General features: G+C 51.5%; 1 protein-coding gene across 1 annotated transcript in view; it reads left to right on the top strand.

The window, feature by feature from the left end:
- The window catches only part of SNED1 (sushi, nidogen and EGF like domains 1), a 71,553-nt gene extending 59,880 nt beyond the window's left edge, over positions 1-11,673 (top strand). Inside the window, 3 exon segments of the mRNA XM_077758284.1 lie at positions 6,460-6,585; positions 7,104-7,191; positions 11,539-11,673. Coding sequence (XP_077614410.1) covers positions 6,460-6,585; positions 7,104-7,191; positions 11,539-11,665 — 341 coding nt within the window. The 3' untranslated portion in view covers positions 11,666-11,673.
- Positions 11,674-12,751: the final 1,078 nt, after the last annotated feature.

Here is a 12,751-nt window from a genome sequence, read left to right as displayed (position 1 = left end):
GGGGGGGGGGGGGGGCAGGGGGGTGCTCACCACACATCTATGTTTGAACAGTTGAGGTTCTTTTGTTACAAGGTGTCTGCCGTGCCTCCCTGCCTCCCTGCCTCCTGGACTCGTGTTTTCTACAGAGTCTGCAGGAAGGTTGCTCAGAGCTGTCGCGCGTGGCCACAGCTCATTCACTCACTGGTGAGCGTCCCGTCCGTGAGTGAATTCACCGCGGCCTCGTCCACTCTGCTCAGAGGGCACCTGGGCTGTGTTGGGCTGTTACTGGCAGTGTCGCTACGGAGTTCTCACGTGTGTCTTCTGGCACATGTGCGAGAGTAGAAATGCTGGGCTTGGGATGTGTGAAAGCCCAAGTCACTCAGGAGTGCTAACTTGTTTTCTAAGTGGGGACGCGAGATCACGCTCTCTTCAGCTGTGAGCAAGAGATGTGATCTGGCCGGGTTTCCAGATTGTGCCAGTGGAATGGGTATGAAGCACACCACCTGGGATCTGGATTTGCGTCTCAAATGTGGATACGGTCAAGCATCTTTTCATTGGTTTTGACCAAAGGCTCTGGGTCCACTGCTCTGTTCCACTGATTCGCCTTCCTAGAGCCAACACCGCCACTTTAACGGCGCTTTCTTTGGTAAGGCTTGCTGTCCCGCAGGGCCCCCCCACCCACTCACTCGGACCTTCAGTGCTGGCTGTTCTTGGTCCTCTGCCTTTCTATAAACGTTTATAACCAGCTTGTGGAGTCCCACATCGCACTTGGGATCCAGCCCTACATGCCGGAAAATACTCTAAGTAGTTGTCACATTTGAAGGACAATTTGAGTGGGTATAAAACTCGAGCTTCAAAGGTTCTCTTTCAGTTCTTCAAACGTTAGTCCCCTGTCATCTTCTGTCCAGCACGGCTGTCAAGGGGTGTCCATCTTGTTCTTGTTTCCCTGTAGGACATCTGCTCATTTCCTCTGGAAGCTCTTAGACTTTTCTTTCTCAAGGGAAGGAGGATCCCCAGAGCGCCCCAGACACCCCAAGACCACAATCAACACTCTTGATCAACATTTCCTCACCAGGCAACTCTCCAGGTTAGGGGTGCACCTTTGAGCTCCCAGGGAAGCTCATGGAGAAGAGGAGAGTCCCCAAGATCATAACCTGCCACTACAGAGATCTAGTGCCCCGGCTGGTCACATTCTTCCTGTTTTCCCCGAATTCTCACCCTAGCAGGGCTTTGGGACTCTCCTGGTTTTATCCCCTGGATACCAGAGAGGCAGGCAGTTTCCGTCCTTGGGGGACAGCAGGCAAGGGCAGAACTCACACCTCTACAGATACACCTCTGCAACATCGTCACATAGGAGCCTCCCACTGCCACTACCCCAGAGTGCAGCCCCACCCTGTTCGAAACAGCCATCTCTGTTTTTATTTATTTTAAAGGGTGTGCATGTCACAATAAACTCAGGATTCAGAGGGCTGACTTCAAAGGATGATTTACCCTTGTGGTAAAAACCCACTGCTGCATGAACCGCGGGATGAGGCCCTCAGCTGCCCGACAAGGGAACGAGTGTCAGGTGGTCCCTGCGGCTTGGTGCCCCGGTCACAAAGGGTGAGGCTAGCTGGCAGAGGCTCACAGGTTCCAGATGGGCCTGCACACGCCCGCTCTGCAAGCTGGCCACAGCGTATCTGTGGACACTGTGCATAGTGTCTAAATTCCATATGGAATTGGAAGGGACCTAGAATAACAAACATGATCTTTAACAAGTAGAAGGACTCGTGCGCCCTATTGTCAGAACTCACTGCAGAGCAGTGGTAGTCAGGTCAGTGTGGCACCAGCACAGGGACAGGCTTACAACCGAAGGAACAAATCAAGAGTCAAGAAATAAACCCGTACGTCTGTGATTTCAACTGATTTCAACAAGGGGGCCAAGACCATTCAGTGGGGGAAAGAACAGCCTTCAACACATGGAGTTGAGAACCCTGGACGTCCACATGCAGAAGAATGAAGTCAGACCTCAACCTCACACCACACAAAATTAATTAACTCAACAGACCAAATACTTAAGTCTAAGAGCTAAAACTGTAAAACTCTTAGGAAAAACACAAGGGTAAATCTTTATGACCTTGGATTTGGCAAGACTTTAGATAGGACACCAAAAGCCTGAGCAGCAAAAGGGAAAAAAGGCAGACTGGACTCATCAAAATGTAAATTGTTTTTGTGCTTCAAAGGACGCTATCAGGGAGTGAGAAGACAACCCAGAGAATGAGAGAAAATATCTTCAAATCATACACCTGAAAGGCATTTGTATCCAAACTATATAAAGAATATGCGTATGCCTGAATAAATGGAAGATAACCCTATTAAGAAACAGGCAAAGGATCTGAACACTTATTTCTACAAGCAAGATACACAAATGGCCAAGAAGCCCATGAGAAGATGTTTGACATCATTAGGCCTCAGGGAAATGCTAATCAAAACCACAATGAGATGCCACTTCACCCCTCTAGGATGGCTAGAACGGGCACATGATGATGAGCACTGGTGAGTGTGTGGAGGAACTGGAAACTCAAACGTGCTGGGGGGAATGCAGAGCACTTTGGGGGCAAACACAGCCAGGGAGTTCCTCAAAGAACTAAACAGAATTCTGTGACCCAGAGCATTCCACCACTCCCAGGTACGTACCCAAGAGAAATGAAAACAGACGCCCACACAGGGACTTATGCACAAATGTTCGCAAGGTCGCCATTCACCATTGCCCAAGATGGAAACAAGCCAACTGACGACGGGGTCCGCAGAAAGCGGCCTATCCGCACAGTGCAGCATGACCCGACCATAAAGAGGAATGAAGCACTGACACAGGCCACAACGCAGGGAAACCTTGAAAACATCCTACTAAGTGAAAGAAGCGAGTCACAGAAGACTCCATCTAGTGTGCCTCCACTCACATGGAGTCCAGAAAGGGAACTCTACTGTGAAAGTAGAATCAGTGCCTGCCTGGGATGGGGTGTGAGCAGGGCCGTGGGGGCGAAAGCTAAGGCTAGGGGTTTCCTTCTGAAATGATGAAAACATTCTAAAATTGACGACTGTGATGGATGCACATATCTCTGAATATGCTAAAAACTAGTAAATTATACACCTAAAGTGGGGGAATTGTATGCTATTTAAGTTATATCTCAATAAAGCCGTTATTAAAACGTAACGTGTAGGACAGTGTTTTCAGCATCCCTTTTGTGTAGCAAAATGGGGAAGGGATATATGAACATCCCTATTTTCTTACATTTAAAAAGAAATAAAATAAAAGTGGTTGTATGAGGAAGAGGATAAGAACAAGGAAGCACAGGGACGGGGGTGGAAGCTGCCTTCCCTGAATGTTTCCTTATGGTTTTGATTTTAGAACCAAGAGTGTGGTGTTTTTTTTTTCAATGACACACATAAAAAGTAACACCTAAAAATTGAAAACTGAAAAAATAAACTTATTTACCATGTTGATGGCATAACCACACAGGAAAAAAGTATCATTTCAAGTGATTTTAAAAACAGCCTTCTGACTATTTGTTCCTAGAGGGATATATTTAATAAGAAGAATTCTTATTACAAAAAGAATTGAAATTTAAAGCCGTATTCAATGATCTCTTTGTTAGCAGAAATGGTACTATTATTTTAGAATTGCTACATGTAAACTGTGGGATAACAAAAATAATTATGTTAATGCTAACAAGGTTTTCAGTGTAAAGAGATACAATATAAAATCAAAGAAATAAAATCCCCATGTCTTCCCTCTTATTTAACTAAATGTTGATAAAAACTCACAATTTGTTAACATTTATTTTTATTTTATTAAAAAATTTTTTATAGTTTATTTATTTTTGAGACAGAGAGCATGAGTGGGGGAGGGTCANAGAATTGCTACATGTAAACTGTGGGATAACAAAAATAATTATGTTAATGCTAACAAGGTTTTCAGTGTAAAGAGATACAATATAAAATCAAAGAAATAAAATCCCCATGTCTTCCCTCTCATTTAACTAAATGTTGATAAAAACTCACAATTTGTTAACATTTACTTTTATTTTATTAAAAAATTTTTTATAGTTTATTTTTGAGACAGAGAGCATGAGCAGGGGAGGGTCAGAGAGAGAGGGAGACACAGAATCTGAAACAGGCTCCAGGCTCCGAGCTGCCGGCACAGAGCCCGACGCGGGGCTCGAACCTGCGAACCGCGAGATCATGACCTGAGCCAAAATCGGACGCTCAACCGACTGAGCCACCCAGGCGCCCCAACACTTGCTTGTAAATCTAAGTTCCTATTTCCATCCCCTGAAAAGACATGAAGCACTGACACGCCAGGAGCAGTGAGCACCTTGGCCACCCAGACTGTGGGCACTCGATGCCACCCTCTGATAAAAGGAAGCAGGGGTCTTTGGAGAAGTAGCTGATTCCAAGACTGAAGCAGAATATAGACAAAACATACCTGCCTGCCCAGGACACACGTGTAAAACAAGCAAGCTTTGAAAAACACCTGGGAGCGTGTCTCCAGAGCACAGGAACAGGCCTGAAAGGCTCCACAGGCAGAGGATGGGTAACTGGGGCATCAAGAAGACTCATGGCAGCAGCAGACTGAACCCCATCAAATACAGAAGCGCCCCTGAGTTCACAATGGCGCTGAGAGCAAGCACCATGTGCTGGTCCCTTACAGCTGGCTGGACGCCAACACGGACTCTGCGAGTGCACACGTAAAGGGCAGGAATGAAGCATGTGTGTGGCGTGGCCTGTGTGGACTGCAGTGCAGGGTGACCGGCCGGTGGGCAAGGGAAAGCAGGTCTGCGCAGAAGGCTTTCCGGCCGGGGAAGGCCGAAGAGCACAGTCCAGGACACGGCGGAACCAGGGCCAAGACCTCAGGACGCGAAGCCGTCAGGTGCAGGGCCTGTCAGAACTTTCTCTGGCGTCAATCAGGCTGCCATGCCTGGTCCCCTCCTCGCTGAGGCTGGACACGGAGACAGCACACGCCTCCTGGACGGGCCGAAGGGGGAAGCAGTCCTGCAAAGACCGCTTGAGCCTGAACCCTACCAGGCCCGCTCTCTGATGATCAGTTCACAGGAAATGTGAGGATCGGAGATGAGTTAACGCCACAAGAAAGCAATAGGTAAAATCTAGGAGGGAGATTCCACAGACGATGACCTGGTTTCTTTAATAAATGCAGACGGGAGAAAGATGAAAAGTTACAGATTAAAAGGGAGATACATCACACTAAGGCAGTGTGTCCTCAGGACCCCTACTTAGATCAGACTAACTAGAAATGACATTTTTAAGATGATCTGGGAAAACCTGAACAAGGATTGCCATTCTTACAGTACTAAGGAGCTACTGCTGATTTCAGAATAATAGCGCTGTGCTCATGTAAAAATCTGTACATATGAGACAGTTGCTGTATTTATAGGCGAAATGATTCCTGTGAACTGCCTCAAACAGAAATGGGACTAGACTAAATGAGGCTGGGAAAGTGCCGACGGTCACCAAAGCTGAGTGACGGTACACAGGACTCTTCACCGACTGAAATTTTTACAGATTTCAAAGTTTTCACAATAAAAGTTTCTTGTCAAAGCTGACAACTCACCTTTAGCACACCAGGAAAGGCAAGGAGACCAGGCCAGGCCCAGGGCAGAGTCAGGGGGGACAAGTGGAGTAGATACAGCGAGGAAAGAGAACCAGCCCGCAGAGAGAGCCCACGGGGCCCAGGAGGGGCCGGGGGGTCTGCGGTCAGCACCCTGCCTCGAGGAGGTCTGGAGGAGGGGGCGTGGCATGAGATGCAGAGGGGACGGGCCTTCCGGTACTGGAAGTGGTGGGTGCGCACAGATCTCGCTCTTTGGTATTTCTCAATGTTTTAAGTTAAAAATGGAAACAACAGATATCTTGATAAAGCTAAAGAAGGAAAACACAAAGCACAGGCCTAAGGGAGACAGCCAGGCCTGGCGCTCCCGGGCGGCAGCACCGACCACCCTCCGCCTCTGCCACCGGCAGTGCGGTGAGGGCGCAGGGGGACGCTGGCACCGAGGCCTGCAGAGGGCTGCCTCGGGCTGGGGGCCTGGGGGCGGGCGCTGGAGGACAAGGAGGGCGCTCCAGGTGGGGTCCGGGTCAAGCGGCCTCAGCCCCAAGCGCAGGGTGGCGGCAGGGGGGTCACGGGCCGGGGCGTGGCTGGAGTCTCTCTGGAAGACCACCAGAGCCCCAAGGTGACGGAAGCTGCAGGCCGTCTCCTCGGCCACATGGTGGCTCCGCGCTGCGGGCCCCAGAGTCACTCCCCTCCCTGGAGGTGACGGGGTCAAGGACAAGCACACGGAGGCCAATCTTTCCACCTCTGCTCTCAGACCACCTAAAACAGGCCCACGCCCAGGGCCCAGCAGCGCCGGGACAGCGGGAGGCAGACAGTGGCAATGCTGGCAGCTCTTCCTCTGGGGCCCCGGCAACTAACTGCTCCTGGCCTGTCCGCAGACGCCCCTGGGAACTGCTCAGAAAACCCCTGTCAGAACGGAGGCACCTGCGTGCCGGGTGTGGACACCCACAGCACCCACAGCTGTGACTGCAGCCCGGGGTTCAAAGGCAGACGCTGTGAGCTGGGTAAGTCGGGGGCCACTCCCTCCTGCGGGGGCCCAGGCCTCAAGTCACCTGTCACAGCCGACGGTGATGGGACCCCTGGGCCCAGGGTGGGCTTGCCACAAGGACCTCCGACCCCGGGTGCCGGGACAGGGACCCAGCTCTGGTGCCCCAGACTCCAGGGCCCAGGTAGGGATACTGAGGCACAGTGAGTCCCAAAACGCCAGGTTGAGGAGTGCTGCCCAGAGAACTGGGGAGGCTGGAGACAGCCATAAAGCAAGGGACACGGAGCACCCCAGAGCCAGAGGTGGGAGCAGGGGCCAGACGTGGTGGCAGGATGGAAAAGAGCCCCGGCCTCCCTACTTAGAAGACGCGGGGGCTGAGGCCTGGGGGGTGGACGGAGGTCTGCACAGCAGCTGCACACCCTCGAGGCCTGGCAGAGGCGACCACCTGGGGCTGCCAGGGGTCAGAGTGCCCTGACTGGCAGGGAGGGGGGTGCGACCTCAGCGCCGAGTCTCGGCCCTTTCCCTCTGTGCCGGCAGCCTGCACGAAGGTGCCCCAGCCCTGCACCCGGCTCTTCTCCGAGACCAAGGCCGTGCCGGTCTGGGAAGGAGGCGCTTGCCACCACGTGTAAGTTTCTTTCCTGCTCTCACCGCATCTGTGGAAAGTTCCCGGCTCCCAGAACTGCCTTCACAAAGAAGTGCCCAGCTCACCCACCCTTAGAAGCCCTGAGGAGCTCTGGGGGTCGGGGCCACACAGGGGCCTACACCCGTGCTCTCCATGGGGCGAATCAGGAAGCTGAGGCAGAGAGCTGGATAGCTTGTCGAGTCTGCTGGGAACCCCGGTCCCCTGGCTCCTGACCCCTCAGGCCTTCCTTTCCCACACCCTCAAGTGGCATCACCCCCTTCAGTGGATGGCAAGGCCACATGTACATCGATGCCAGAAAATGACGCTCCCCTTCTCTCTGCCTCAGAGTCCCCAGGAAAGAGAGGCCACTGCACAGGAGAACTCGAGTCTCCGTCCTGCCATTAAGTCATGACGTTCATGCCTTGGCTTCCTCATCTGTAAAATGGGCTGCAGAGGGAGAGTTTGCCTGGCTCACCTCGTAGGACCTTTCCTGTTCACGCTGTGGCCCCTTGGGTCACACTTACAGTGTATTTAGTTAACAAATACTTACACACGGCACAGGCCAGTGAACAGAACTGGCCAAAGTCCTGCCCTTGTGATCCTTGCATTCTAGGCAAGAGAGACCAGACACAAGAAGCAGGGGCATGACATGTAGGTTCTAGAAGGTGGTCAGGGCTGGGGAGAGATGAACAGGTGGGGTCAGGAGAGCCAGGGCTGGGGGGCAGGGAGGGCGGGCTACAGCATTAAACAGGGTGTCAGGGGAAGCTTCATGGAAACACAACACTGAACAGACATGGAGGGGGTGAGGGAAGAACACTGTCCAGAAAGTCAAAATATCAGTCGCCAAGGCCCTACTCCAGGAGCGTGTCTGCCTGCCTGAGGAGCAGCAGGGGGGCAGCAGGGCTGGAGGGGAGCACGCAGGAGTGGCGGTCAGGCGGGGCCGGGGACCCCAGCACGGCTCTGGAGGCCCTTGGAAGGACGCTGGCACACATTCTTCTGGAATGGGGTTACTGAGGATGCGGAGCAGAGGAGGGACCTGTTCAGTTACGTGTCTAACCCTCACTCTGGACGGGATGCAGGAAGGCCACGTAGGTTTGCTTTGAAGCAGACGTGAAGCCAGGCCTAGCGCACGGCAGGAATACACAGGGGTAGTGAGCGCACCGGGGCCCGTGGGGCGGGGTGTACAGACCCTCTGAACGTGGGTTCTGGGGAGGGGCAGCCCTAATCTGCAGCGTCCCCCATCTTCCGACTGAGTGCCTGTGAGGACGACCCAGTACTGGATGAGACCCGGCACCTGCCACAGCGCTCACTTCAACCACACAGTCTGGAAGTGACGTTCTTGTGTTCAGCACGTGGGTGGGTCGTGCTTTACACCCGGGCCGACATCTCTGGTTGTTACCAGTGTTCACACCGTCTACATATTATGGTTAAATCTACCGTATTGCTGTGTGTTTGCTATTTGTCCCATCTGATCGTTGTTCCTTGTTTTCTCTTTTCCTGCCTACGTTTGGATCAATTACTTCTTAGGGTTCTGTTTTACCACTGCGGTTGGTTTACCGAATATGCCTGTTTGCTTGAATGTTTGTGGTTGTTATGCCTTACGGGACTTACAATACGCATTTTCAACTAAGCACAACAAGCCTTTAGCTGCTGCCCCACAAGCTTGGGCTAATGGGGGCGCCTGCTGCGGCGGGCTCACTTCCCTCACGCTGTCAACTACCGCAGCCGGACGTCCTGCCTCCACAGTCCGTGCAGCGTGCGGGGCGGTAAGCCTGCTCTCAGGGGACAACCGCCTTCTAGAAACTCTTCTGTCCTTCCTTGCATGTTTACTGCCCCAGCACCTGGTGTCCCTTCTACAGACTGAAGATGCCACCGGGCACCACGTGCCTGACCACCTTCCTGTAGCATTTCTTACAGTGCAGGCCTGCTGGTGATGAACTCTCTCTGCTTTTGTCTGCAAGGGGTTTATTTCACCTTCGTTTCTGAAGGATCTATTTGCTGAATACAGAATTCCTGGCTGACAGCTGTGGTTTTCCTTTTGGCGCTTTAGAGTAGCCCCTTCTAGTCTTGTGACTTGTGTGGTCTTCAACAGGAAGGCTGCACTCACTCTCTTTTTTTTTTTAATGTTTATTTATTTTTGAAAGAGAGATGGAGACAGAGCACGAGTGGGGGAGGGGCAGAGAGAGAGGGAGACACAGAATCCAAAGCAGCTCCAGGCTCCGAGCTGTCAGCACGGAGTCCGATGTGGGGCTCGAACTCACGGACCATGAGATCATGACCTGAGATGAAGTGGGACATTTAACCGACTGAGCCCCCCAGGTGCCCCAGGCTGCACTCGTTCTTCTTCCTGAGTGTGATGCACCCCGCCCTGCCCACCCCCCAGGGCTGCTCTTATGTCTCCTCTAGTGTTTCTGGGAAATGACTGTGATGCACTTGGACATGCCCCTGTACATGGTTTTGCTCTTGGGAGTTTGTTGAGCTTCTTGTACCTCTGGGGTTCTGGCTTTCATCGGGTTTGGGAAATTGTGGTCCTTCTTCTTTAGGTAGCCCTCCTGTCCCTCCATTTCTCTGCCGTCCTGTGACTCCAGTCATGCAGGCACTAGACTGATGCAGTCCCTTCAGGTCCCCGAGGTGCTTTTCATCTTTTCCAGCCTTTCTTCTACTTCACGGTGGATCGACTGCACAGCTGTGCCTTTGAGTTCCATGATCTTGCCCTCTGCATGGTCTCACTTGCCATCAATCCCACTCAGCGAAACCTTCACTTCATCATCTCTGGAAATCCAGTCTAGTCCTTTGGCAGATCCTCCATCTCCATCCTCGTTGCTTCTGTTTTCCTTCCGATCACTGAACATACGGGAGCAAATCTGTAACGTGTGTTAAGGTCCTTGTCTGCTCTTCCTGCCATTGCTCTCATCTCTCGGTGTCTTTCAACTCAATTATCATTTGCTGCTCACGTGTCACATTTTCCTGATACTTATACTGTGTAAGTCTTTGAATGTCTTGTAATTTTTTGTTGGATGCTGGACATTGTGAACTATATGTTAACTGAGTGCTAAGTTGTGTGTGTGTGTGTATTTCCAAGAATGTTTAGTTTTGTTCTACAAGGCAGTTGACTCTAATTTGATACTTTTGAAGCCTGTTTTAGGGGATTTGGGTTCATTTTCCCCCACTCCTAAGCCATGGCCTTTCTGGAGTTTCTGTTTTACAGAACGGACTGCTGTAACTCACTTGTTCAGCTTCTTGGTAGTTCTCCCTGCTCCGCCGCAGGGGGCTCTACCACATGTGTGCGCAGCGTAGTTTTCAAGGGGACCCTTCTTCAGGCCTAGCTCATCCTCTACGTAGCTCCCTTCTCCCCAGTGCTCTGCCCCACGGACCGCAGCTGCCTCTCCTCCTCAACTCTCACCTCTGTTCCCTAAGCCAAGTGTGACCACTGCTTGGCTCCCACCTCCCGCCACCACCACCCTGCAGTGCAGTGCAGAACGTGCCTCCAGGCAGAATTCCAGGGATCGTGGGGCTCATTTCATTTCATGTCTCCCTTCTCTCAAGGATCACAATCTTGTGCCACATATTTTCTAACATCTGAAAAGAACTGCTGCTTATATTTTGTCCACTTCTCTGGTTGTTCATATTGGGGGTTAATTCTAGAGTCTGTTACTCCCTGATGGCCAAAAGTATAAGTCTTAACCAAAGGCTTTACATCCCAAGGGCTCTCCTAGACTGAACATGAGTTGGAGGTCTGCCCATCAAACTCCCTGGATCTCTTTCCAACAGCTCTGACATTTGAGAGCTTTAACAAGAATAAAAACACTTTCCTGTTCATTATCATCTACAAATCTGTGAGAGGTAATACAAATAATTCCCATTTCACACAAAACTGAGGCCTAAGTTCCAAACACACACTCCAAGTAGACTACTTAATAAACAGGAGGTAGGTAGAGTCTACGCTGCCCACATCGAACACCTGCATCTTCAAGGCTCTCAAACTTCTCCAAGAACTACCCCGAAGACAGAAAAGTGAGGCCATACTGTCTCAAGGCTTCAGCAAAACATGTCCTTGAAGTTTCTCACCTCATCTCTTAATATCATGATTTTGCCCACATTTCCCAAAATGTATGTTTAAAATGGGTGTGTCTTATGTAAATTATGCCTCAGGGAAGTTAATTTTTTTAATTATATGACTTTTATGCTGGACATTTTATGACATCCATGTGAGATAAAGTTTTACTTAGAAAGTAACGGCCTGTCCCTCCAATACCTGCACGGCCACTGTGGACCCGTGAAGCCTCGCTGAGGCAGCTGAGCAACATCCTGCTCTAGTTTCTGGCTTCACGGAACTTTCTCATGACACAGGTATAAAAGAGTCTACAAGGTGCACCAGGACATCTGCTTCAAAGAGAGCTGTGAAAGCACGAGCGTCAAGAAAACCCCAAACAGGTGCCACCTCAGGGAGGAGGCCCACACGGTGTCCTGCGTATAGCTCACAGGGTAACAGGGCAAGGGTGGCCCTGGGGACTGTGCTGTGGGGTGCCACGGTCCTGTGGGCTGAGCCAGGCTGTGTTGTCTGCGTGTCCAAACGTGCAGCCCTATATAGACGCTCCACTTAGAAACCGTGTGCACCTTCGAGTGCATCCGCACACACACAGACTGGCCGAGCCGGGCACGGTGGGTGCTGGGGTAGATCGCACAGGGGGAGCTGGGGGCCACAAGCTGGGTGCTTAGAGGGTCTCTGGTTATGCATGTTCACACAGTACCTGGTCGCACGGTGAATTGGGAAGCAGGGGACATCACTGACAGGTGCAAATATGTAACTGCAAATACAGTAAATCTCTACTTTTTATTTATTCACAGCCAGGTTCTTTCCCCAAAAGGCCCAAGGGAGTCACAGGAATTATTACATAATGTACTGCCTGAGTACATTATATGCCTTTCAAACAGCAGAGTCCTCACCCTGGTCACTCTGCATAGACCAATCAGTAACCACACACCCTAGCTTTCGCATTACCGAGTGTCAGGGAAAGGCAGCAGTGTGCAATTCGACACCTGCTTGACCAAGTATGCACCTGTCTCTTCCACCCTGCACTCCCCGTGACTCCCAGCCGGCCAAGTGGGTGCACAGAGACTAAAGTGGGTCCACATGAGTGCCCCACTAACGGTGTTCCCCAAAATGGAATATATGTGCGCCAAAGAAGGGACCCCAGCAGGCAGCCTGGGCTACAGGTACACAGGGGTTTTTTTGTAAACCACCTTTTTCTATTTCAGGAAGCAAAGTAACAGTCCGGCACTGAAGAAATCTTAGGTACAGGTACGTTCTTCCCGCAGCGGGCGGAGCCACTGGAAGGTCAGAGGGGCTGGCCCAGCAGGTGGGCTCCAGGACAGCTGCCTCTCCTTGGGGCTCAGCTGTAGCCTCTCTATGACAAACCCCCAGACCAGGGGGTTCAGAATTCCCTGCGGGGGTTACAAGGGGAGAGAAAAAACAATGGCCGAGGCCTCCGAATAGACATAAGCCTGGGACAGATGCACTGGAGGTGAGGACGACTCTCCCTCCACCTCAGGCAAAGGGAGA

Source organism: Crocuta crocuta, unplaced genomic scaffold, assembly GCF_008692635.1.
Source record: "Crocuta crocuta isolate KB4526 unplaced genomic scaffold, BGI_CrCroc_1.0 scaffold290, whole genome shotgun sequence".
Lineage (NCBI taxonomy): Eukaryota > Metazoa > Chordata > Mammalia > Carnivora > Hyaenidae > Crocuta > Crocuta crocuta.
This window is presented reverse-complemented; position numbering and strand designations above follow the sequence as displayed.